This window comes from Macaca fascicularis, chromosome 1 (assembly GCF_037993035.2).
Source record: "Macaca fascicularis isolate 582-1 chromosome 1, T2T-MFA8v1.1".
Taxonomy (NCBI): Eukaryota; Metazoa; Chordata; class Mammalia; order Primates; family Cercopithecidae; genus Macaca; species Macaca fascicularis.
The window spans coordinates 170012046-170037923 of record NC_088375.1 but is presented as its reverse complement, the minus strand read 5'-3'; the positions used below and the strand labels follow the sequence as shown (position 1 = coordinate 170037923).

General features: G+C 40.6%; 1 protein-coding gene across 7 annotated transcripts in view; it reads left to right on the top strand.

Annotated features, from left to right (window-relative positions):
* The window catches only part of CACHD1 (cache domain containing 1), a 227102-nt gene that overhangs the window by 191970 nt on the left and 9254 nt on the right, over positions 1 to 25878 (top strand). For 6 of the 7 annotated variants that reach the window (XM_015434748.3, XM_005543158.4, XM_065521147.1 and 3 more), the window contains 14 exons: positions 739 to 907; positions 5710 to 5852; positions 6505 to 6686; positions 7761 to 7871; positions 13272 to 13394; positions 14816 to 14915; positions 15006 to 15122; positions 17065 to 17225; positions 17561 to 17647; positions 18533 to 18649; positions 20095 to 20246; positions 21526 to 21687; positions 23199 to 23276; positions 23941 to 24042. In XM_015434748.3, the coding sequence (XP_015290234.3) occupies positions 739 to 907; positions 5710 to 5852; positions 6505 to 6686; positions 7761 to 7871; positions 13272 to 13394; positions 14816 to 14915; positions 15006 to 15122; positions 17065 to 17225; positions 17561 to 17647; positions 18533 to 18649; positions 20095 to 20246; positions 21526 to 21687; positions 23199 to 23276; positions 23941 to 24042 (1804 nt within the window). Of the gene's footprint in view, positions 1 to 738; positions 908 to 5709; positions 5853 to 6504; positions 6687 to 7760; positions 7872 to 8039; positions 8601 to 13271; positions 13395 to 14815; positions 14916 to 15005; positions 15123 to 17064; positions 17226 to 17560; positions 17648 to 18532; positions 18650 to 20094; positions 20247 to 21525; positions 21688 to 23198; positions 23277 to 23940; positions 24043 to 25878 lie in introns of those variants that run through there. The other variant, XM_074004835.1, reaches the window with a different exon arrangement.

Sequence of the window (25878 nt, the reverse complement as noted above, 5' to 3'; positions counted from 1 at the left end):
CTAAATTTTGTTGAAGCATCCATTTCTAGGCACAAAGTGAATCTGGAAATACTACTGTTTCTGCATATGAGCTTAATAAATTAGACTACTTTTTAAGCTATGGCACACTTGCCTATGATGGTCTGCAATGACAAATCAGGCCGACTCTGCAGGGGTGCCATAGGATTTGTATTTTTCATGAGTTTAAGTAGTGATGTTGGTCATTTCCAACCAGGACAAGAGAAAGCAGTAGTTGGAATAGAATGAATGAACTTGATTCTGTATTGGCTGCTCCTCAGTCCTTTCTTTTAAAGTGAGAATTCACTACTGGCTTGAAAAATAGTCAATTCTCAGAACACTTATTGCAAAACCAATTATGTATTTTTAAGTGCATTTCAAATCTAAATCGAAATAAATGTTGTATTATTATGTCCTGTTCTAGCTTGTGCTTATTAACCCACATTAGCAAAAAAAGGCTAGGGTCACAGTTTCAAAGGGACTCTTTTCTTATCCTATTGTTAGCCCCATGATTTTCTGTTACATACTCCAAGTCTCCTCAACAAGAAGAGAAAACAGAAAATATAAAATTAGATACCTTCTATCACCCTGTCCTCATGTCTTCATTCATTCATCATATATTTAATGAACACCTTCCATGTGAGGATAGAAGATAAAGGCAGCAGAAAATAATGTATGCAAAGTCCCTGTCCCATGGAACCCTCATTTTCTAGGTTAGAAATTCTTTATTGATTTTTACAGGTACAAGACACTTCCTTTATTCTGTGTATTGTGGTGATACAACCAGAAATACCTGTGAAACAACTGAAGAACCTCAACACTGTTCCCAGCAGCAAGCTGCTGTACCACCGGCTGGATCTCCTGGGCCAGCCCAGTGCTTGCCTCCACTTCAAACAGCTGGCAACCCTAGGTAAAGCCCTTACACTTCCTTCACGTTTTTACTCTTAGCAGCTCACTGTAAATATCCTTTTGAATACCATCCACCCCACACCCCAAAAAAAGATACTGAATGCCTGCAGAGTCAGCTGGTTTGGGGATACAAATGTGAAGACAATTTGAAGCCTGGCCTTGAATCAGGTCGTCTAGCAGACGCTGAGACAAGGTTTTGTGTGCTGGTGATTTATACAGGATGGGCTTTGAGAAAGCAGTGAGGAAGTGAGGAGAACAGGACAAGGAAGGGAAAAAAGACAAGTTTGATGTTGAGTGAAGTTTTAACTTCAGCCTGGTCTTCTAGGGGGGCTCTGGAGTGTAAATTACACCAATAGGGTTTGCCCAGACTCTATGAAGAGAACTCAGCTTTCACATTTCTTAGTCATTTTCAGCTTTCTTCTAGTGCTAGGCACAGAGTTTTCAGTGTAGCCCAAAGTCCATAGAGGGAGGCACAGATACAGCCCATTAAAGATAAACATGTAAGTATGGGGATATTGGGGGGGGGTGAGGTAGAATAACAATAAAAGGCCTCCCAAGGAATCTATGTAGCATATCAGCAGTAATCTACCACAGATCCCTATCTTCAAAAGGGCTTAGGAATACAAAGATAATTCAAAGGAAGCAAAAAGGAATTTACATTTATTACATACCAGATGTTTTTTATTTTTCATCTGAGTTGACGTGTGATTGATTTGAGTTTACCAAAGATAATTTTCCCCCAGATAACATAAAATATAGCAAAGCTGAGATTTGACCCATGCACCTCTGCTCTGCCATGTGCCAGGCACATACTAGGCATTCGTGATCTATGTTGTCACCAAACCACAGTATACTCACAGTACAGTAAAACAGGTATTCTCTTTTTCACTGTTGAAAAGACTTAGGGTTCAAAACAGTTAATAACTAAGAATCATGACATAACTGGCCAACTGAGAAGAAGGGGAACCAATGGGAATAAAATCAAGGCTAGAAGTCTGCAGTCTCTAGATTTCAAATGATAGCACTCGTGTTTGTGTTCCTCCCTTAAATTCCATCCTCGAGAGTTCTGCCTGACCATGAGATCAGAAGAGCAGGCTGGACTAAGTGGTCTCTTCTGGGATACCTCCCAGCAGTGCTGACAATTTGGATAGAGCCAGTGATATTGATCCAAGAAGGCAGGATTTTATATTTCTTCGTTTTTATTTTATCTTTGAGGTTTTGTTCGTTTTTATACGAAAAGGTATGTTTAAAATTTTCGTATTTTTAAGAAATGCTTTACTGAAACGCTAATGTGTACATACCTCTTTTAAGTTCTGTGTGAGCAGGCTACTGCTGGTGAAAATTAGGTCACTGTTTTGAAATTTAAGACAGTAAAGTACAATAGTTTTCTTGATGAAAAAGAAACTCAAGCCTAGATTTTTTGTTTCCTTTGCATAATCTCTCAAAGCTACAGTTTCCAATATGGCAGCCACTAGCCACATGTAGCTATTGGGCACTTTAAATATGGCTCGTCCAAATTGAGGTATATGGTAAGTGTGAAGTTCATACTTAATTTTTATATTGATGACATGTTAAAACTATAATGCTATTGTGGATATACTGGATTCTATAAGCACATTATTAAAATTAATTTAATACTACTTTTTGCCTTTTTTTTTTTTTTATCTTTACTTTGACAGGAAGTTTTGCTCTTGTCACCCAGGCTGGAGTACAGTGGTGCGATCTTGCCTCACTGCCACCTCCGTCTCCTGAGTTCAGGTGATTCTCCTGCCTCAGCCCCCTGATTAGCTGGGATTACAGATGCGTGCCACCACGCCCAGCTAATTTTTGTATTTTTAGTAAAGATGGGGTTTCACCATGTTGGCCAGGCTGGTCTTGACTCCTCACCTCAGGTGATCCTCCTGCCTTGGCCTCCCAAAGTGCTGGGATTACAGGCACCACGGTGCCCAGCCACTCTTTGCTTTTCTTAATGTGGCTACTGGAAAATTTTAAATTACATCTGTGGATTGCATTGTATTTCAGTTGGACAGCAAGCACTGTCTCATAGAGATTATTCAGATAATGTAGTTTATGAACTTAATTATTTATATACGATTAACAAGCAGACCATAGGCCAGTGTCTGACTTTCACTGGGAGATCTTGCCACCCTTCCTCACCTGGATGGTAAGGCCCCAGGACAAGGTGGAGAGGTAAACAGGGGCGTCTTAGTTAGGATCAGTTGGCAATGAAAATGAACCAAGGTAATTAAAATACAATAAAAAGGGAATGGGAAATATAGGAAGCAGTGGCAAAGTTTCCATTTGATTTCATTGATGTGGGGGTTTAGAGGCCAGGTCTTAAATATATGTCACCTTTGTTCAAGTGAGCTAATGGAAGGACATCATCTTTCTTGGTACACAAAGAGACAAAGAAAAATTTTTTAAGAGTAAATAATCTAAGGCAATTAAATATGTATATGTGTGTATAAATAAGCATGTCTACCTCCTAGACACAAAGCTTTGGGTTCTGTATCTTGATTCTTTCTCTTTGTGCTCACCTCATCTTACTGCACTAGCCTTTTCTAAAATGCCAGTCTCTGTCACTACAAAAGAGACCCACTGCCCAAGCCACCTCTCCTTCTCTTTACTCTAGCCCCATGGCGACTCTTCTGTCTCTGAAGTGAATGTATGCCTTTGACACTTCTTATATTATTGTGTTATTCTTACATTGTTATTTTTCTCTATTTTCCTTATCCTTTGTCATTACAATTGGACCCTAACTTCTTTGAGTTCAGGAACTACCCTGTCTCTTTTTGGCATGTCCTTGCATGGAGGGCCTGTAAAAGAATATATACGTGAATCCACAGCATGCTGCTTGGCACTTTTCGAGCCTTCGGTTGTCTTTGCTTTGGTTAATTAATATAATAATAATCTCCCAGGGTAGCCAGTGAAGATACCATCAGAATTAAATGAGACATAACATTGTTTAATGTTTTCCGGGAATGGCAGACTAGGTAATTCTAACCCAACCTACTAAGGACAACTATTTAATAAAATTCCTGGATTGAAACATAATCCTGGATTACAATCTTGTAAAGCATCAGAGCTAACATGATAGAGAGGAATTACTGGGCAAAAATCTCAGAGAAAATAATAACCTAGAGGAGAGAGCCAACACTCAAAGCCACTTTTGCGATGCACATATCTACCAATCCAGAAGAAACAGCTGTGAAATTAAACAGCGCTTTAAGTAGCTACTGCAGGCAAGGAAGATAAGCAAAAATCAAATCCAGGGTCCACAAAAGGTAGAGACTCTAATATATTTTACCCCCAGTCCCACATACATATATGCTTTTAGCAGAGATTCTAAAAGATTACATCTTTAGCGGAAGGCCTGAAGTTAAATCAGGCCTTGACTTGGGGTTCCTATCATCTGAGTGGTTTGGGGAACTTCAAGCATTAGCCTTTAAAATAGGATTGGTTGAAGTCACACAGTGCTTAGGTCAGTATCCTGGCTCCTAATTGGGAACTGTTTCCAACACCCCACCTGCTGCATCTTGCAGTGTGGCACCAGACAGGATGAAACAGCAATCCTCTCTATAGAAAGATCCCCCATCTTCTTAGGCCTCAAGCTATTTCTACAGATTAGTTTTTAAGTACAATGTCCAGCACAATCAGAGATCACCAGGCTACCAGGAGACAAGACATGACGTGTGAGAACTAACAAAAGGAGTAGAAGATGCCCTGTGTGTTTAAATGAGATAGGACACATGATCATGCTTTCTAAAGCTTTTAAAAATACTGTAAGGTTGAATGGTAGAACATTCATTGTGAGAATTTTTATCTTAGAGAACTAGGATTTTCCTGTTAGATCAGACCAATAATGAAACATGTATACATTAGCTACTATATTTCTAGAAGCTTTTATGTCAAGTTTGCTGCCACCATCTGAGTAATTTTTATTTGATTTTTGCATTGATTTCACTGTTCCATCTTTCTTAAATACTACTAATATGAATAATAGCTAATACTCATTTGCTTTACAAATATTAACTCATTGAATTCTCACCATATTTCTATAAGATTGCTGCTATTATCTTCCCCGCTATGCAAATGAGAGAAACACACACAGCTAGGAAATGGCTTTAATCCAGACTGGCTTCATGTGTGTCGTAAGCTGTCCCCTCATTCCTCATAGATATTATATGTGGATCTCAGGTAGTTTGAAGAATTTCTACTCCCAGCACTTGTGTCTATTGGTGCATGTCTTTACCTGTTCATTTTTAGGACCGTAAGCTCCCTGAAGGGAGAGAATGTGGCCCTTTTCCTTTTTAGCTCTTCTCAGCACAGGGCTCTTTGTTTCCTGGTGGAAGATACTAAGCCGCCACCGGGAGCGGTGGCTCATGCCTGTAATCCCAGCACTTTGGGAGGCCGAGGCGGGCGGATCACGAGGTCAGGAGATCGAGACCATCCTGGCTAACGTGGTGAAACCCTGTCTCTACTAAAAATACAAAAATTAGCCGGGCGTGGTGGTGGGCACCTGTAGTCCCGGCTACTCGGGAGGCTGAGGCAGGAGAATGGTGGGAGCCCAGGAGGCAGAGCTTGCAGTGAGCTGAGATCAAGCCACTGCACTCCAGCCTGGGCGACAGAGCGAGACTCTGTCTGAAAAAAAAATATATATATGTATGTGTATACATATATACACATACATATATATATAAAGCCACCATAGCTGACGGATTGGCAGAGCCCGAGCGATGCTTTTGTTCAGCATGAGATAGAGTCTCTGCATTCTCAGACCTGCTTTGTTTGCTTCTCTTTCAGAAAGTCCCACCGTCATGCTGTCTGCTGGCAGCTTTTCCTCCCCCTATGAGCACCTCAGCCAGCCAGAGACAAAGCGCATGGTAGAGCACTACACTGCCTATCTCAGCGACAACACCCGCCTCATTGCTAACCCAGGCCTTAAAGTAAGTGCTGGTGGGAGCTCCATTTCTGGTGTCCCCCTCCACCAGCCCAGCAGGGGGTGCTGGCAGTGAACCTTTGAAGTAGGAAGCCCAGCTCTGCATCTGTGCGTCTCAGCTGGAGAGCTGCAGGGTGTGGCCCAGGGGAGGCTGGTCAGCAGTGACCCTTCTGATGGATTAAGAAGCCCCGTAGGCCACGTGGAGAATCTGTTACAGGCCTTAGAAGCACTGGGGGTTTCCAGTGATGTTACAGGGATGTGATTTAGAGACTAGTGAAACTTTCCCAGCCCTGTTTTACCCAGGGGAAGAAGTAAAGTGCCCCTGCTGTCTCTTGAGATAAATATAAAGTTTAAGGAACAAAGCTTTAGGGTTAGTGTGTATATGTGTGTCTACTAATGACTCGCTATAGGATTTTTCTTCTTAAACTCAGAAAGCCTAGCTGGGGTGAACAATTGAGTGATCACGCATCCGCTGACTGTATTTCTGCAAGCTTTTGTTTTCACCAAGTTTGGCTGCATCCATCTGCTGTGGAAAGATTTTTTAAAAGTAATTGGGCTTGGCTTCTCTGCAGCAGAGCTTCGGGAAGCCCTGCCAGCAGCCCACTCTCTTTTCATGTGAGTTTTAAAGGATCCCTGCTATGTCTTCCTTTGTTTCCCAGTTCTCTGTCAGAAATGAAGTAATGGCTACCAGCCACGTCACAGATGAATGGATGACACAAATGGAAATGAGTAGCCTGAACACTTACATTGTCCGCCGTTACATAGCAACGCCCAATGGCGTCCTCAGAATTTATCCTGGTTCCCTCATGGACAAAGCATTTGATCCCACTAGGAGACAATGGTGAGTTTTAGGGGCTTCCATTATCAAAGGTTCTCCCCCAAATCCTGGAGAGACATGGTAAGTACATACAATAAAGCAACTTCAGGCCATTAAACTAAAGAAGATACTTTCGTGGTGGTGAAAAATGTTTCTGAATAGTGTTTTCAGTGCAGCATTAACAACAGCTTTGTGGGCTTTTTCTATCTACAGTGTTTTTATCTCTTCATTGAAATTTTGAGCCTGAAATTCTTTATGCTTGGCCATTTTAATTCCTAGTGGTTTGTTTGATTCCTACCTTATGCAAAATGTGTCCCTAGTGGATAGACTTCATTTTACTACACATGATTATGGAGTCAAGTTACAGCTTAGGTATGACCTGTGAAAAATGAACACACAAATTCAAAAACATTCTTTTACTTCTAGGCTTTATTTTGACTTTAATTTTCAAAAGCAAAAGCTAGCAATGTGCTACAGCATAGCAGGGGAGTCAATGGGACATAAGAACAAAAAGTCTACCTCGTCTCTAAAACATCTCTACCTGGTAAACTTAGCACTTTGGAAGGCCAAGGCAGGTGTATTGCTTGAGCCTAGGAGTTCAAAACCAGCCTGGTAGCATAGCAAAACCTCATCTCTACCAAAAAAAATACAAAAATTAATTGGATGTGGTGGTACACACCTGTAGTCCCAGCTACTCAGAAGGCTGAGGTGGGAGGATTTCTTATGCCTAGGAGTTTGAGGCTTCAGTGAGCCAAGATCACACCACTGCACTCCAGCCTGGGCAACAGAATGAGACCCTGTTAAAAAAAAAAAAAACCAAACAAACAAAAAAAAAACTATACTGCAGATCTTAGTAAATGCCCAGATATATACTGGGTTCAGTGTCTCTTTTTAAAGTAAGAAGGAATTTCAGATTCTCTTTACTTTTTGTGTTGATACTACAGCAGATACAAAAGATGAGAATCCTTTTGTATTTCAGTGTAACCCAAACGAAATTCATTATAAATATTTTTAGACTTACAAGCTCACTTTTCTTTGAAATTTACAGAATAGAGGTGCATACTGTAAAATAACATGACTTTCTTTTGTCTCCATTAGGTATCTCCATGCAGTAGCTAATCCAGGGTTGATTTCTTTGACTGGTCCTTATTTAGATGTTGGAGGAGCTGGTTATGTCGTGACAATCAGTCACACAATTCATTCATCCAGGTAATATTTTAATTAACCTTATAGTCATTTCTTAAATCTATCAAGGATGTTTTGGAACTCTGAATAGAAGAGTACTGACATCAAGGCTTAGAGGCAGAAGCATGACCTTTAAAGTGAGGCAAGCTGGGATTTGAACATCTTCTCTCTCTGTCACCTTCAATTCCATAGCTGTCTCCTGACGTCTGTAAAATGGGAATGATACCTACCTCACAAGGTTGTCATGTAAAATGAGTCAGTGAAAGACTGTTAGCCCTGCTCTTGGCAGCCATGATGATGTTTATGAAGAAGAAAAGATGTTGGAGTCTAAAGAGCAGTTTGAAGAGATATCCACTTTAAAATGGTGAAAGAAATATCAATAGAGGCCTGACAATTATGATTGCCAGAGAGTGTTTCCCAAGAAAAAGAGGATTGTTAATGAAGAAAAACAGGCTGGGTTCATTTACTCACACTTGTAATCCCAGCACCTTGAGAGGCTGAGGTGGGTGGATCACTTGAGACCAGGAGTTCCGGACCAGCCTGGGCAACATAGCGAGACCCTGGCTCTACAAAAAATAAAATAATTAATCAGGCATGATGGGGCATACTTGTATTCCTAGTAACTCAGGAGGCTGAGGCCGGAGGCTTGCTTGAGCCCCCAGAGTTCGAGGCTGCACTCTAGCCTGGGTGACAGTATGAGATCCTGTCTCAAAAAAAAAAAAAAAAAAAGAGAAAAAGTACCAAGACATCAAACTTATTGCCTCTTGTATTTGAGTCTAATTCCTTAGAATTTTAAATAAGTTGTTTATTTGGTTTTCTTCTTTAAAAAAATAATTGTCCTTGAAACTATCTCTTGAAAAATTAAAAGGCTTTTTGAAAATTGATTTTCCCAGAATGTTATATCAATATCACTGTAAATCTATTTAGAGTGCTTTATGTTTCCTGCTTTTAAGGTTTCAGTATTTAAGCTCCAGATGTCAGTGAAATGTTTGGTGGGGAGGCAAGTCACACACATTGTTTTAATCCCTTCATTATACAAATAGCTATTTTTTCCTAGCAACCAAGAAAGACCATATTTTGACTGGTACCTGTAATGATGCCTTAACATTTATAGGAGGCAGATTTTCTTGCTTAAGTTCATGCTTTTCACTGGTGCTCATTACGTCAAATGATTGACATTCAGTAAAATTCCTCTAACGGAAGTTCATTGGGAGCAAGAATTGGGAGGCCGTAGGTGTGGAATTTCAGTATCATGGCCTGTGTCTCTGTGGAAAACGGGGCCCTGCAGCCAGCCAAATGTTGACTCCTTTGTAGGGTATGGTATCTGTCTGACTCTTGTCAGCTTCTCCCATCATATAAGATTTCATATGCAAACAAGTAAACACTTACTTAGAACACATCCCTCGGTGTTTTCATTAACAGACCATGTGTGAAGCACACGCCTACTGATGTCTAAATACAGTGATTTGTCATCCCTCCCATATATTCTAATGGGTTGAGAAAAAGTAAACAAAGGCTGTTTCTTTTGAGGGGACCACAGTCACCTTGGTCTTTGATTACAATGAAATGGGCCAGAACTGGGCTCTTAAAGACGTTGTTACAGTACAGGGAATCAAAACCCAGGTGTGTCTTAGTCTTTGGTTGACCCAGCTGGCTCCCCTCACCTGGCAGCTTATTATCAAGAGCCATTTGCTTTTCTATCTAGATGTATTATTTTTGTTCAGGAGGGCAAGGGCAGGGGCAGATGTTCATGCTTGTGTATGCATGTTTACATACTTTTGTTGGGATTCAAATGGGTGGAAGAATTTTGATTTGGTTTGTTTACAAATATTTATCATGTTGGTCCAAGTGAATCACAACTTGGAAATATGATGGACTTTCAAGTTAGAAAAACCCAGGTTCAGGCCAGGTGTGGTGGCTCACGCCTGTAATCCCAGCACACTGGGAGGCCGAGGTGAGCAGATCATGAGGTCAGGAGTTCAAGACCAGACTGACCAACATGGTGAAACCCCATCTTTACTAAAAATACAAAAATTAGCTAGGCATGGAGGTGCGTGCCTGTAATCCTAGCTACTTAGGAAACTGAGGCAGGAGAATCGCTTGAACCCGGGAGGTGAAGGTTACAGGGAGCCGAGATCGTGCCACTGCACTCCAGCCTGGGCGACAGAGTGAGACTCCATCTCAAAAAATAAAAAAAAAAAAATTAAGAAAAAAGAAAAACCCAGGTTCAGCCACATGCAGTGGCACATGCTTATAATACCAGCTACTCTGGAGGCTGAGGCACGAGACTCACTTGAACCTGGGAGGCAGAGGTTGCAGTGAGCCAAGAATGTGCCACTGCACTCCAACCTGGGCAACAGAAAAACCCAGGTTCGAATCCCTCATTTGGTTACTTTTACATCATGGGTTGAACCTACACAAGTTTAACTAGAATATAGTAAGAGCAAGAAACGACAGTTGAAATCCTGGATTCTGCCTCCTGAGTCACTTGGTGAGCGTGTATATTCCCCAGAATAAGTGTCTGCTCTTGCCCTGCATAATATGAAATCCCATGCACCTGGTTGTTTGGATATTTTGCTTAGCAGAGTGTGATTTTACTATTTAGAGCTGTGTATTTTTCAATCAACAGAGTTTAAAATGCAAGTCAACTACCTCTTATGGTGCTCAAGCAGAGCAACTGTGATTTTGATGGATACGTGGATAGATAGGCTTTGCAAAGGTTTTTTTTCAAATGATTACTAATGATGTTGGCCTTGGGTGCCAGCTTGAGAACTTCATCCCTCCTAACATATGGTTCTACTCCCAAAAAGTAGATTTTCCGTTTACTGTTTGCATGACTATAAACAAATTTCTTTTCGCCTTTGTTTCCCCACTTAAGAAAGTGAGATATTAGAGCCTACCTCAAATGATTATTTTTAAAGATTAAATTAAATAATATATGTCAATCTCCTAGAACAGTGCCTGGTATCTGGTAAGGGCTCAATAAATGTTAAGCACTTTTATAATAATGTTTTGTGATCTCTTTGACCTCATATGTAAAACAGAGGCCGTAATACCTGCATTGAACTGATAGGATGAGAATTAGAGATGATACATGTCAAATGCTTACTACTGTACTTAAAAGGTCGAGTCCCAAATAAATGACAGTTATTTTCATCATGCTATTTTTGCTTTACACTTCTGACATTTTAGCAGGTCAGAAGAGAAAGCCTAAGCTAATATTCAGCTTGTCATGAAGCGGTCCCATGCACTCAATTTTCAGTGGTTTGGCTGAGAATTAGAGGCATTTTCTAATTCAACACTCACTTATCAGTTACTCATAGTAAGCTTTCTTGTGATTCTTTCACATAGATTTTTAGTGCCCTGAGAATCTGGGTTTGCATTCTTTGGAGAAGGGTGGTGCTGCTAGAGATGAAGTACAATCGTTGAGTAAAGGACGGGTTAGATGTGTCTTTGGCTGTGAAAATCTCATGGAAGTATTGCAAACAGTCTGGTCTGTTGTACTTAGACATGTAGATTTGGTGTGATTTCTTTTTTCCAGTATCTTTCTTTATGAGTTGCTATGGTAACAGTGTACCCATCTGAAATGCAGGTGAAAATATGAATCCTACACTTACATAGGCAATATACATGCTGTTGTCTTAGCATGTTTATCATTTTGAAGCAGATGGCAGTTATACAAGAGAAGTTTAGAAATAAAATTACCTTATACCAAAACACCTAAGTGCTATTTTTCACCGAGGTAGCTGTAGTGTTGTAGAAAGAGCCAGTTGTGGGTACTGGTCTCTATACCATAAATAAAAGGTGATCTGACCTATCTTATGTGTTTTTGCCATTGTAAGCTTAATCTTGTATTTATAAAATGGGAACTATGATTCCTTTATGGCTTTTTCACGGATAGTTAAATAGTGTAAAGTTGCTTGGAAACTCTTGAATGCTCTGCAGATCTAAGAAGGCAGTTTAACTTCATGGTATGTGCTTTGGAGTTGAAGACACTAAGTTTAAATCCCTGCTTCCACTGGCCCATTGTTGTGTTTCTGTAGTCCCAGCTACTTGAGACTGGGGCAGGAGGATCATTTGAGCCCCCAGGAGCTTGAATCTAGCCTGGGCAATATAGCAAGATCCCATCTCTTACAAAAATAATAAATACATTTCTGCTTCTACTAGTTATTCACTGTATGACCTTGGCCAAATACCTAATTTCCCCAAGCTTCAGTTCTCTGGAAATTATAATGCCTTGTAAGATTGCTATGAGAAATAATTATAATTTTTGTGATTTTTCTTTGGATATTTTCTTTATAAAGAGATTAGGCAGGTGGGTGATGCTAAATGGTAGGCTCTTAGAAAGTCCTATGTTGGGTAAACTGCAGATTCTCAGCCATAAGAGTGTGGGGAGTTCGTTAGTCAGGTAGCACATGCCCTCCCAGTTAGCCATGAGCATAGATTAAAAAGAGCTAAGGTTCCAAGTGAGAAGTTCACACTTCTGACACACCCAGCAATTTATTGAAGTACATTTTCTCTGAAAGAGTAATAACTTTATTGTTAACCCTTGCCTGAGGGTTCAACTTCACTGTTTAGTTTTCTTTAGCTTAGCTTCTTTTTTTTAGGTGTTCACTGTAAATACACCATCTCATTTAATTCCAATGACAGCCTTATAAATAGGTACCATTTTCAGATGAGAAAACTGAAGCTTAGAAAGGTGAAACAGCATTCCATAAGCCACATATATAGAAACCAACAGGGCCAAGATTTGACTTCAGATCTGCTGATTCCAGAGCCAAACAAGTTAGCGCTGTGTTTTACTGCCCAATTTTCTCTTCCTTGGCTGTTGAGAGTAGCAGGGTGGAATGGAGAAAGCACTGGCCTATGGAGCAGGACAGTCTTGTTCTAGGATATGAGCTGTGCTCTGAGTAGAGTCAACCTTAATGTTGGGGAAAGAAAACTAGGCTAGCCATTGTTACTCCTAAGTTTTGTATGACCTTACACCAGTCAGTTAACCTTTGTGAGACCTCAGTTTTCTTATCTAAAAAATGAAGTAAATAATAAGGGTGCAAGGGGAATTTTTTTTATCTAGAGGTTTGTTGCAAGTAGCCGTAGTAGTCATGCATCCAGCCTCCCTCCTGATGCCTCTGCAGCCATATTTTTGTCAGTCGAGCCACTCTCTGAACATCGTATTTCACAGCTGCTCAGGTTTTGGGCCACTCTTATTTAGACAGTCCTACATTAAGTCTCAAATTTTTTTCTCATAAAATTTCCATGTTGTGTTAAATCAGTCACTTAGTTGATCATTTTTGTAGGTGGGAGAAGTAGGGAGGAACAGTGGGAAGGTATTTCTAATACCAAACAATGTCCCTGGGACTGAACATAACTTTTATCTTTAAATAAGCCATGCCTATTGTTCTCATTGATCTTTTTCATATAAAGTACACAGCTGTCTTCTGGGCATACTGTGGCTGTGATGGGCATTGACTTCACACTCAGATACTTCTACAAAGTTCTGATGGACCTGTTACCAGTCTGTAACCAAGATGGTGGCAACAAAATAAGGTAAGCGCTTTAGGGATGCTATTTCCTTTCTAGCTGCAGAAATTTAAAAATAGATGTCAGGTATCTCTAGTTCAATGGGAACAGCATAGCTATGGTCAGGACTAGAAATTGAATTCATGGCCTGGGTGTTCTGTTAAGAAAGTTTTTGTTCTTTTTCTCTTCTTTCGTTTTTCTGAGATACATACTGTTTATTATTTAAACAGACAGATTCAGCACACAACAAGAAAAGTAATTGTAGCATGGAATGCACCAAAAGCTCGTTTCCCTGGAAGTCAGTAATTAGAGGCTTCCCATATCTTTGGTACTAGAAAGACCAGAGGGGACTCTTGGGTAGGACTTTTGATGTTAACTTTGTCATTAAACCAAAGTCTTTGTGACATTTTCAGCTGCTTAGACTGTTCCTTTTACATTTCCCCAGAAAGAGACCATGGAACCAAAAGTCTCTGCCTCCTGGATTTCAAAAGAACATGTCTGATCAAAGCAAGGGCATTCCCTTGATTGAATGCAGGCTGCTTTTAAAAATAGATTTCTTAGTTCCATCTCATGGTTCACGCTTTGTGTCATTGGCCCTTATGGGGAAATGCAGAATTCCTGGCAAATTGATATCACTAATGTAAAGTAAAATAAAGCAAAATATAGTCTTGATTAAAGCAGTTCTAGCTTCATTTATTGTTTCTATCAAATGTAGATCAAATATAGTAGTCCCCCTCTTATCTTTGGTCTCGCTTTGTAAGGGTTCAGAACCACAGCATAATACAATAAGATATTTTTATAGAGACAGACCACATTCATATAACTTTTATTACTGTTATAATTGTTCTATTTTATTATTAGCTAATGTTATTAATCTCTTACTGGGCCTAATTTATAAATTGAACTATCATAGGTAAATATATATAGGGAAAAAACCATATATATAAGGTTCAGTACTATCGGCACTTTCAGGCATCCATTGGGGTCTTGGAACATATCTTCCACAGATAAGGGAGAAGGACTACTGTATATTTTTATACATCACCTGCATGTTGTTATTTTATGTGTATTTATTATTGAAAGAAGAAATTATATGCTTTACTTCAAATCTGTAGGTAGAAGTACTCAAGTCTACTTCCTTTAGGATCTGCTTCCCTGGAAAAAAGAACAAACTTCCCATTCATATATCTTTGCAAAAGGTCTGAGTCCATCTTACTTGGGCTGTGTGGGCACATTCTGTATAAACTATGTATGTAAGTGACCCACAACTTCAAAAATCATATACCCGTCTACCTGCCTGCCGGCTTCCCTTCGTTTTTCCAATGAGTATTTATTAAGAACCTGGGATAAATGCAGTTTGTTTCAGGGCTAGCAAGATAAATGCTCTCTGGATACGTTTAAAAAAGGACAGCTGACATGAATGAGGGGCATGACTTGTTTTGGTACAGGTGCTTCATAATGGAGGACAGGGGTTATCTGGTGGCGCACCCAACTCTCATCGATCCTAAAGGACATGCACCTGTGGAGCAGCAGCACATCACCCACAAGGTATTTGTCACAAAGCTGAGCAGCTCAGTTCTCCAACCACCTGCAGCTCGCTACATGGTGTATGTCTTCTGTTCTCTTTGGCCTTGGTAGGAGCCCCTGGTAGCAAATGATATCCTCAACCACCCCAACTTTGTAAAGAAAAACCTGTGCAACAGCTTCAGTGACAGAACGGTCCAGAGGTTTTATAAATTCAACACCAGCCTTGCGGTAAGTTGATCTGATTCCTTAATACTCTCATTTTTCCATCCCATTATGGAACATGAACTGGAATCATGGCTAATGTCTGTTTCATTGCCTCCGAATTACAGAATGACAGGAGGAGACAGGACCTTAGTTCCAGTTCCCAGTTTGGCGATTGGGAGATATAAAGCTCAGAGTAGAAAAGTGAATGTTTTAAGGTCTCACAGTTGGTATTTTGTTTTGGTTTTGTTTGTTTAAAGACTTACCCAATCTAAGCCCTTTGAAATATCTGCTGAAGTTGGTTCCCACACTCTTGTATAAATATATGTGGCACCATGTGTTTCTCTCTTCCTGTCTTCTAGGGATCACTAGGTCTCCTTAAATTCCCAAGGCCAAGTTAGGTCAGTTCTTGATCATTTGCCCTATGAGATGGGAACTCTCATATAAATCATCTGAAAATAATGTCTTTTATTAGGTTAGAGTATTCTGTATAATTTGAGTTGCTGCAAATTTACCTGGTTATGGTTAAAGATCTTAAGGACATTCTCATTAATTTATAAATAATCCTACTTGGGAGAAAGCTAAATGGGGAATGATAGAACATTCAAAAAGCTACTTACAGGAAGTAGGTTTTTTATTTAGAATAGGCATTTATGTCAGTCATAAAGTGTGTAATTAATTTTTAAAATGTACTGGGTTAAATTAAAAATCCTAAACTGAGTCTCAAAAACTCTATTGCAGAAAGCAATTATCTGGTGGAAAAGAGTAGTTTAAAAAATGAATATGTTAATAGAATAGTGTGTTCAAAGCAAGGGAAGTCATTATTATCCTGTTCAGACCCCATACCATTTTGAGAAGCACTCTCTTTAAAGGAGACATTGACAAATGAGACTGCCAAGTAAGGTTGTCATAGGAAAGTCTGACTTATTTTGTGTATCTTCTGTCATTTATGCAATGGTTTCTGGAGTCTTCAGCACACAATACCAGGATACTCAGGTAGATACTTCTCAGAAGGCACATTTGAATAATTTAATGGCTGAAGTTATTCCCAAATGGAATTAGAGCATTCCTGAGTACTGGGGCTGTCAGGACTCCAAGATTGTGATACTGCTTATATTCTAGAGGTGGGAATTTCTCCAGACAGTGAGAAATTCATGTAGACCTCTAAAAACCCATTCAATGCTATGATTCTCAGAACTAAGCTCATCCTCACCAAGCATCTGTACAGGATGAATGGCGTGGAAACAAGCTTGAGGTGAAATAATTTGCCTAGTGTATCTGACATACATGCGGAAAAATGATTACACGCAACTCTACAATACCACTTTGGAATCTTTGATTTTGTAATATGGTAAACAAAATTGACAGTTCAAGAAACTTGCCATCACATTTTATTTTTATGGAGTGAAGAAAAGGGATACTTGATTTAGTTGGATTATTTAAATATTCTAGAAGCAGAAATTTGCCTCTTAGAGAGGTTTGATTTTTAAATAATTTTATTATTCTAAAAGGAAAAAGTTCATCACCCAAAAAAAGGGAAATGCATGATTTATGGTTAATTAGGTTTGCATGTGAATAAATTTTAACTATTCCTTCCCTGAAAATTGTCTTTTTGAAGTATTGCTTCAAACTATTGCTTCTTGAAGTATTCATTTTCCTGGTATACTATTATATGTTAAGAAAAAACAGATTTTAATAACAGCTATGAAATTTATATTTGTGTAAGCACAGATAAAAGAATACATAGTATATACACAGCCGTTCAATGGGAGTTATCTCTGATTATGAATAATTTTTATTTTCTAAATTTTTCACAGTGACTATATATTTTTTAACAGTGACTTTTGTAATCAGAAACATTTTGTTTTAAGCTATTTTCCATGGGGTAGTTGAAGAGTTGTTTTCACCAAAGTAGGGCTGAGTCTTTGCATTGCTGTCTGTCATTTCTGACACCTTGATTGTTCTGTAGGGGGATTTGACGAACCTTGTGCATGGCAGCCACTGTTCCAAATACAGACTAGCAAGGATCCCAGGAACCAATGCGTTTGTTGGCATTGTCAACGAAACCTGCGACTCTCTTGCCTTCTGTGCCTGCAGCATGGTGGACCGGCTCTGTCTCAACTGTCACCGGTAAAAATGCAGTGGGTCATATTCTGTGTTCACCACGCTGTTTAATATTTCAACTGATGTCAGAAATTTTGAAGTGCAAAATAAACAGAAAGTGCTGGTGTGTGTCCTGAAGAAAAGTCACAATTACAAAGGCACTTAGAGCTGTGCCGTTTGCAGCATCCTTGTCCAAAGAACAATGGATTAAGGCCATTTATGTATTTAACCTTTGGCTGTAAATTCCTTTTTACTATCCTTTTAAACTAGCTCAGAGCTTCATTATTTTGCTTCCCCAGTACATGTACAACATACAGTTTGCCATTGTCCTTCTGCATAGTAACTTTCTTTTTGCTCTTCAGAATGGAACAAAACGAATGTGAATGTCCTTGTGAGTGCCCTCTAGAGGTCAATGAGTGCACTGGCAACCTCACCAATGCAGAGAACCGGTAAAATAAATAATAATAATAATAATACATACGTAATACTGTGAGTCTCTTATAGATTTGTTTTGAGTTAGGGCATATAAAGATGATTCATTCTAATGATGGAACTGTTCAGTGAGCCAGAATTCAAGCTCAGTAGTGCCATAAAATGCTGTCTGTTTTGAGGTTTAAATTTAACTGCTGTAAAAGTATTCAGTGTATGTGCTACATACAAAAAAATGTGAGAATGTTTCAAGCATTTACTAAGTGTCTACCATGTGTTGAGTACTTTATGTATATTAAGTTACTTAGTGTTTTAATTAACCCTGTGATAAATATGCAAGTGTTTTTCACATACGTATGATGTGTTCACACATAATAACAGCATTATTTATTTATATCAGTGACAGATTTTAACACCAGGAAAATAAATTGTGATAAACCCCTTCTCTAGAAATTAAGACTGTCAAGTATGTTTGTATTGTACGTGTATTTTTGTTTGTTGAGACATGGTCTCGCTCTGTTGCTTAGGATGGAGTGCAGTGGCGCAATCATGGCTCACTGCAACCTCTACCTCCAAAGCTCAAGCAATCCTCCCACCTTTCTATATCCCTTGTAGCTGGGACTATAGGCATGTGATTCCCAAGCCTGTCTAAATTTTGTTGTTGTAATAGTACTTTTTATAGAGACAAGGTCTCATCATGTTGCCTAGGCTATTTGTATTATTTCTTTTGTACATGAAGGTAAATAAATTGAAGCTCAGTGTTGTTAAGTAATTGATCCAAGGTTACACTAAGTGGCAAAGCCAGGATTCAAGCCCAAATCTGTCTGACTGCTTTAAGGACCAGGAGCATGAGTTTGGAATGTGGGCGGTGGTGTTCTTAACCTCCAGACTTACCTCCTGCACAGAAACCCAAGCTGCGAGGTCCACCAGGAGCCGGTGACATACACAGCTATTGACCCTGGCCTGCAAGATGCTCTTCACCAGTGTGTCAACAGCAGGTGCAGTCAGAGGCTGGAAAGCGGGTAAGCAGAATCTAGTAAAGAATAGAGGTTTTCGGCCGGGCGCGGTGGCTCAAGCCTGTAATCCCAACACTTTGGGAGGCCGAGACGGGCGGATCACGAGGTCAGGAGATCGAGACCATCCTGGTTAACACGGTGAAACCCCTTCTCTACTAAAAAATACAAAAAACTAGCCGGCCGAGGTGGCAGACGCCTGTAGTCCCAGCTACTCGGGAGGCTGAGGCAGGAGAATGGCGTGAACCCGGGAGGCGGAGCTTGCAGTGAGCTGAGATCCGGCCACTGCACTCCAGCCTGGGTGACAGCGTGAGACTCCGTCTCAAAAAAAAAAAAAAAAGAATAGAGGTTTTCCAGCTAATTATTATTCCCACTCTTCCTGTTTTAAAAAGGTGTATCAGTTTTTCAGATCTGAAACTGATTTCCATAGGCCTTTATCCACCAGGTTAAATGTTGTCTCGTTCCCACTTATTATCCCTATTTTGCATGGGTACCATATGTTAGTAGCCTCATCTGTGAGTGGGAGTTTTTCTTGAAATAAAAGAAGAGTGGAGGACCATGGCATGAAGCAGCAGGGCAAGGGAAGAGGAACCTGTGAGGTCCAGAAGCAGAGCCTGGTGGTCAAGGCTCTAGGTGTGATATTTTGGAGATCATTTATTTTCCTTTCTTAGGAAACACATCTGCTTCATGATAGTTTTGGGAACTAAAAACTAGATGTTCCCCACTCTCCCCCAACTCCTCAGGTGGAATTAGGAGTTTGGGACTAGACATTATGGAAATAGTGGCTGTGGTAGACTAAGTGAAGGGAAGTTGGTTATTAGCTTATTGTAGCTGTAGGTTGCCATTTTATTAAACAGTGTTTCGATGAATAGCTTACTCTAATTTGGGTGTGTATTTTAGCAAAGGAATTGTGGCGTCAAACTGATTAATTTGGGATGTTATATAGTAGCCCCAAGTCAATTAGGTTTAGGAGACGCTGACACTGCATATATTCTCTTGAGACAGTCACAATGCATGTAATACACTAAAGGCTCTGAGAAATTGGCAGTGAGGAAACCTGTGGTAACTGACCAAGTATTTCCAAACTTATTGGACTTTCTTTTTATTTTTTTAAATGACCCCACACTTGGGGGATGTTAGGCCAGAGTCTGACAAACATTGGGGTCATTTCTGTTTGGTCTTGTAAGATGATTTTGAATAGCCCTATGATGTGTGGATGTCATTGTTTAATTCACAGACAGCAGTTTTATTTCTCTTCTTTCCAAGCTGTTAAGAGGCGTAAAGCAGTTATTCCCCTGGCAGTCTATTGCTATTCTCATTTTATGAGGGAAGGAAACTAAAGCTTAAGAAATTCACAGCACTAGTAAGTAACGGAGATCCTGAGAACTGTCTGATGCCGACGCTTAAGTGCTGTCCCCTGCCTTATAGAAGGCTAAGTATTGTCTTTCTGGCAGGGACTGTTTTGGGGTGCTGGATTGTGAATGGTGCATGGTGGACAGTGATGGAAAGACTCACCTGGACAAATCCTACTGTGCTCCCCAGAAAGAATGCTTCGGGGGGATTGTGGGAGCCAAAAGTCCCTACGTTGATGACATGGGAGCAATAGGTATGTTTGTTGGATACCCCAACAATTTGATTCTTGAATATACAATTTCTTGCCTATATACTAGGACATCTTAAAATAATCCTCTCCCCAACTTCCCTGATTCCTTTGCTGGTAGTCTTTAGTTACAAAACCAAGGCAGATAATTACCTTCAGAACTGGCTAAATATTCTGTGCAGAGTGAGTGGCCATCTGTCCTGCCAAATTTTGCAAGCCTGGAATTCCTTCCCATAAAGCTTGTTCTAAGAACTGTCAGGCCTGGTTTCTGCATGGCCGAACTCTGGAGTCTGTTTGGCTATGCACGCCAGCTGGCAGAAGCACAGGGCCATGTACGGAGTGACCACTGTATGTCTAGTGCCTGCTGAAACCTTCACTCACAACTTTTGCAAGGTGAAGTCTTATAGCTACAAATCAGTATTTGGGGCCTTGGAGTCAACAGAGTCAACAGAAGCCAGAGCTACCCAGTGTAGCTGGGACAACTTAGGATGAAGCACAGGGACACCATGGGGTGGAGAGCCCCCGGGATCAGTCTCCAAGACCTCAGAAATACTGCCAAGATTATATCGCTCACCTGAGATTATTTTCAGTCTTTCCAGAATTAGCACCTAATTCTTAGATGGCAGTAGAGTCAAATATTTAAATCCTTAGTTAATACCTTGATTTTTAACATCACTTACATCAGCCTGTATAGAAGAAAAGCTCATATGTGAGGAAGGATTTTGAGCTTGTATGTTACTACTGAACTAGGTGAGGGTGCATACGTGAAAGTGACTTGGCTCCGAGACATCACTTTATATGCTCACCTGCAGTTTCCTATCTGGAAAGCACAAATGGCCTTTTAAAGGAAACCCATAAGCTTCGAAACTTGGTCTGGTTAGCACATATTTATTGGACCTGGTGCCTTTTGTTTCAGTGGTTACTCTGTACTAGGTGACTTTTCCTCTTTTCCAAGAGTAACTCATACCCCAGGGAGCTAGGACTCTGTTGGTGTTGGGTGCTGCCTATATAAGCAATTCTTCTGGTCTGCTCACTCTTCCCAGCAGTCCTTGCCATTTGTGCTGCTTCTCTGCCTAGGAACCAACACTGGAGAACAAGGAATTAAACGAAGCCTCTGCTCCCATGTTCCCATGCCTCGTGTTTGAGGAACTCAAAGCCTAACTAAGCATCTGTTTATCTTCCCCCAGCCCCCTTCCCACTCTATTCCTTCCCATCTCATCATCCTTACTTTCTTCCCCACTTGGGAAATCTTAACGAGGAACATCTTCTTGCTCTTTCACTGAAGGTGATGAGGTGATCACATTAAACATGATTAAAAGCGCCCCCGTGGGTCCTGTGGCTGGAGGGATCATGGGATGCATCATGGTCTTGGTCCTGGCGGTGTACGCCTACCGCCACCAGATTCATCGCCGGAGCCATCAGCATATGTCTCCTCTTGCTGCCCAAGGTGAGCTCAAAATGAACCCCACAGGGGAAGCAGCAGCCCGGCTAGAAGGACAGTGGCTGGTTGTGTCAGCCTTTAAGGAATTGTCAGCACAGTGCTATATTTTCAGCTTCTGTGGAGTCATTTTGGAAGTCCCCAAAGCCTGCTTTCTTCTTCAGTGCCTAAACCCTACAAGCTCTATTTTGATCCCCAGAAAAATCCTTGGATCCTCTCCTTACCAGCATTAGCCCCCAGTGGCCTGCTTCTGCAATAAGCCAGCCAGGGGAGCTGGGATGCTGAGTGGGAAATTTTGTTTGTTAGATGTGCTGCCCTTGCCATTCCAAAAAGACAGACAAATCAAAGATACCCCAGATCACTAGTGGCAAGAGCATAATCTGTTCTATTGCAGCTGCCATTATGTAGTGTGAATAAACACACATTTGAATAATCATATCTCTTAAAACAGGATAAGTCGGCCAAGTGCGGTAGCTCACGCCTGTAATCCCAACACTTTGGGAGGCCGAGGTGGGTGGATCATTTGAGTTCAGGAGTTCAAGACCAGCCTGGCCAACATGGTGAAACCCCGCCTCTACTAAAAATACAAAAATTAGCTGGGCATGGTGGCACACGCCCATAGTCTGAGCTACTTGGGAGGCTGAGGCAAGAGAATCGCTTGAACCCAGGAGATGGAAGCTACAGTGAGCCAAGATCACGCTACTGCATTCCATTCTGGGCGAAAGAGTGAGACTCAGTCTGAGGGAGAAAAAAAAAAAAGTCATCGAAGCCAAGTACAAAATGATTCACCTATAATCATGGCCTCAATACCATGTGCAGTATCTATACTCTGTTTAAGTGCAGTATCTATACTCTGTTTGCAGGGAACAAAACTGTTTAATGGCCATCTCCATCCTTCCTAAAACCCCAGTCCCCAGGGAAGTGTTGACCTGACCTTTTTGGAGATGAAGTTAACTCATCTTCCTGGCCGCTTAGCTCACTCTAACAGCTGTAATGACAGGTTGTTGTTAAAACGTTTCACTATGGCCACAAGCCTGAAGGGGAATCATGGAGTAATGTTGCCTGATTTAGTAACAGGGATAATCACTATGTGCTTCCCTTGGTGAGATTCAGCTAGACTGAGGATGACCGTCGTCCAGTATTAGCTTTTGCCTGGCCTTTTGGAGGCTTTTGTTGCACCATTTTACCAACACAGTCAGTCATGTTTTCAATCCCTTTCCTTCTGTTTCAGTACTTTAGTAGAGGATTAAAGATTTGTTGGCCTCAATCAACTTCTTTTCTCCTCCTTTCTCAGAAGTCGATTTCAGATGTCTCTTGATTACTTGTTCTTCTTGTTTGGATTCCTGCTCCCTCCTCCTTTAAAAAAAAAAATGGGGCATCAGTTCATTCCCTTCTAAGATGGGATTCATTCTTGATGGAATGCTGTCACCCAGCCATCAAACAAGCGCTCAGCAGGGTATTAAAGCGGGTGATTTTGTTTGATTAAATAGTCATGTTTCTCTCTTTTTAATGATGGGTAGAAATGTCAGTGCGTATGTCCAACCTGGAGAATGACAGAGATGAAAGGGACGACGACAGCCACGAAGACAGAGGCATCAGTGAGTATTCAGCTGCCTTGCTGCAGAATGTGTCAGCAGGAGGCTAATCCAGAATAAATATTCTTTCTTATATCCTTTTGGCTTGTATTAAAATTTAAGAAGCTTTGACACGGTGACTGGGTTTTTTTAGTTGTTTTTTTCCGTCTTTTTTTGTTAGGAGTATGTGTAGGTCTTTGTTTTGTTTTAAAGAATCTCAAAAGATTTTATGATTTTTTTTTTTTTTGCATTAAGTGTGTTGGCCTAAAACAGCTAACCCTTTCCTTTATTTCTCTTGCTCTTTATTTCCCAACCATAGTATTTTAGAAAAGGAAGTTTCAGGGATGCATTTTTTTAAAAAATCCTTTAACTAGTACGTACAACTCAGGGAGGAAAAAAGAGCATTTTCTTTATCAAAAGAGATTTCCATTAGTCTTAAGACAGCCTGGCCTTTACCTACTAGACCACAGCTTCCTGATGCACATTGGAGATATGTCATTAAATTCCTCTCACTGCACCAGTTCTAAAATCAGCACCCCAATCCCCAGAATTGTTTAAAAAATGATTTATTCTGGCTTTCCAAAGAGAATTCTCCCAGCATGTAAATGAGCCCTCTCAGAGCAAATGTGCTTGAAACTACAGAGATACTGACATAAGAGTGACATTAACTGTCCTTGACTTCCCACAGTCAGCAACACTCGGTTTATAGCTGCGGTCATCGAACGACATGCACACAGTCCAGAAAGAAGGCGCCGCTACTGGGGTCGATCAGGAACAGAAAGTGATCATGGTAAGGTCTAGCTTCCTGCATTTGAAGACCCGAGGAACCTCGTGTACTCCTGTGGGATGATGCTCACACCCTATTTTGACATGATTTTCCAAAAAGACACACCCCAGCATGCCACCCTTATAAGAGCCCAAGGACAGTTTTGCTTATGTCTTGGCACTCCTCTGGGCACACAGATTGCTTTCAAGTTTTTCTCCATACAGAAGGATTCATATTGTCTAAATGGAGCCTGCTTGCCATCCCACTTGCTTTTCCATAAAATCAGCATCCTCTTAGGTCCCGCTCTCCAGTGTTGGCTGGCAAACAGCAGGATCTTTAAGAGCTTTTTTAGCCATGTCCCCTTGGGGCATGAGAAGAATCTGTGCTGTCCTCCAGCATTCTCTTGCCCTGACCTCTGGCATGGTCTGGGGAGCTCAGAGAAGCCTTCACCAAAGAAGCAAGAAGCAACATTTGCACTGAGCCTTGAGGGGGTGATTAAAGAAAAGGTAGGGGCAAAGAATATTAGAGGCCAAAGGACCAGTGTGTACAAAGTCATGGAGTTGTATAAGTGCCTATAAGATGCTCTGGAAGGGTCAAGGCCAAATTGTGAAGAGGTGCCGAGTGCTAGGTAACTGACAAAATCCACATGCTCTGCCAAAGACTTGGCCATCCCACATGGCTTCTCTCCTTCTCTGAGTCCATATTGCTCATTGTTGCAAAGAACAGCAGATGTATCCCAGTCTATAAGCATCACTGCCACGGTTCCACAAAAATACAACAGGCATGGGTAGTGTTTTTCCTGCCATTGTAAAATCTTTTTATTTTTTTAAGATAGCTGTTTAATTTTCCAGAAATCTGTATTTTCCTCCCAGAATCAAGTCCCTTTTTTTAATACATAAATAATGTACTTAAGCCTTTTTGACTTAGCTTTTTCCATACCTATCCTGGAAAAAAAAAAAAAAAGTCCTCCAACAGGGTGTTCCCTGTATCTATACTAAAAAATGCAGAAATAGATATTCCTCAAAGCAACCAACATCACCTTTTCCACTACAGCCAGGGCAAAGAAGAGCAGCTAAAGCTCTGTTTTATAAATTGGAGACTGTTAATTTGGGCTTTGAATGACATTATTCCCGCCAACTAAATAGAAACTTCGGGTTTCTATGGAGAACCACAGCAGAACTTAAATTTTTCAGTTTCTTTGACTTTTTTGCTTTTTTCCCTACAAACCTTTGAACCTGCATAAATTCCTGCTGCCAGGCAGTTCTGTGCCTTCTTGTTTGAATAATAAAACAGGTTTGAGGCTACTAAAGTTCAAGAGAAATAATTTCTTATTCAGCAGAAATACTGAATCCTTTTCTCTCTCTGAAATACAGACTCCTTTTTCTCTGTGTTCCTCAATAGGAATTGCATCAATACCAAATTAGGATTCTGAGTGATGTTTATGATGTTCCATTAGCCTCTCCCATTGTCTTAGTGAAATGGCATATGAAGCAACAGCTTAGATAAAAGGAAGGGTGCAGTGTCCGTATCTGAACACTAAGGCATCCAGCTAAGGGCTTGGTTCCTTTCATTTTTCACCATAATTGGATCCCTGTTATCCCCAAGGAATGAAAAATAGTTTCTCATGCAGACAGAATGTAACACCAAAAGAAGGGGAAGGCATTGACACTCCCCATATTCCAAATGCCTCATAAAATCAATAGAATTTAAATGCGTGTTGGCATCCCTTGAACCAGTACGTGGGTCACTAAAAATAGTGGCATTGAGTTAATGTCCCTGTGATGCCTAGAGGTGAAGCTATATACACCCATTAAACAAGGAAATCTAATTGTTTTGTCGGCACACTTGCTCATCTGTGTA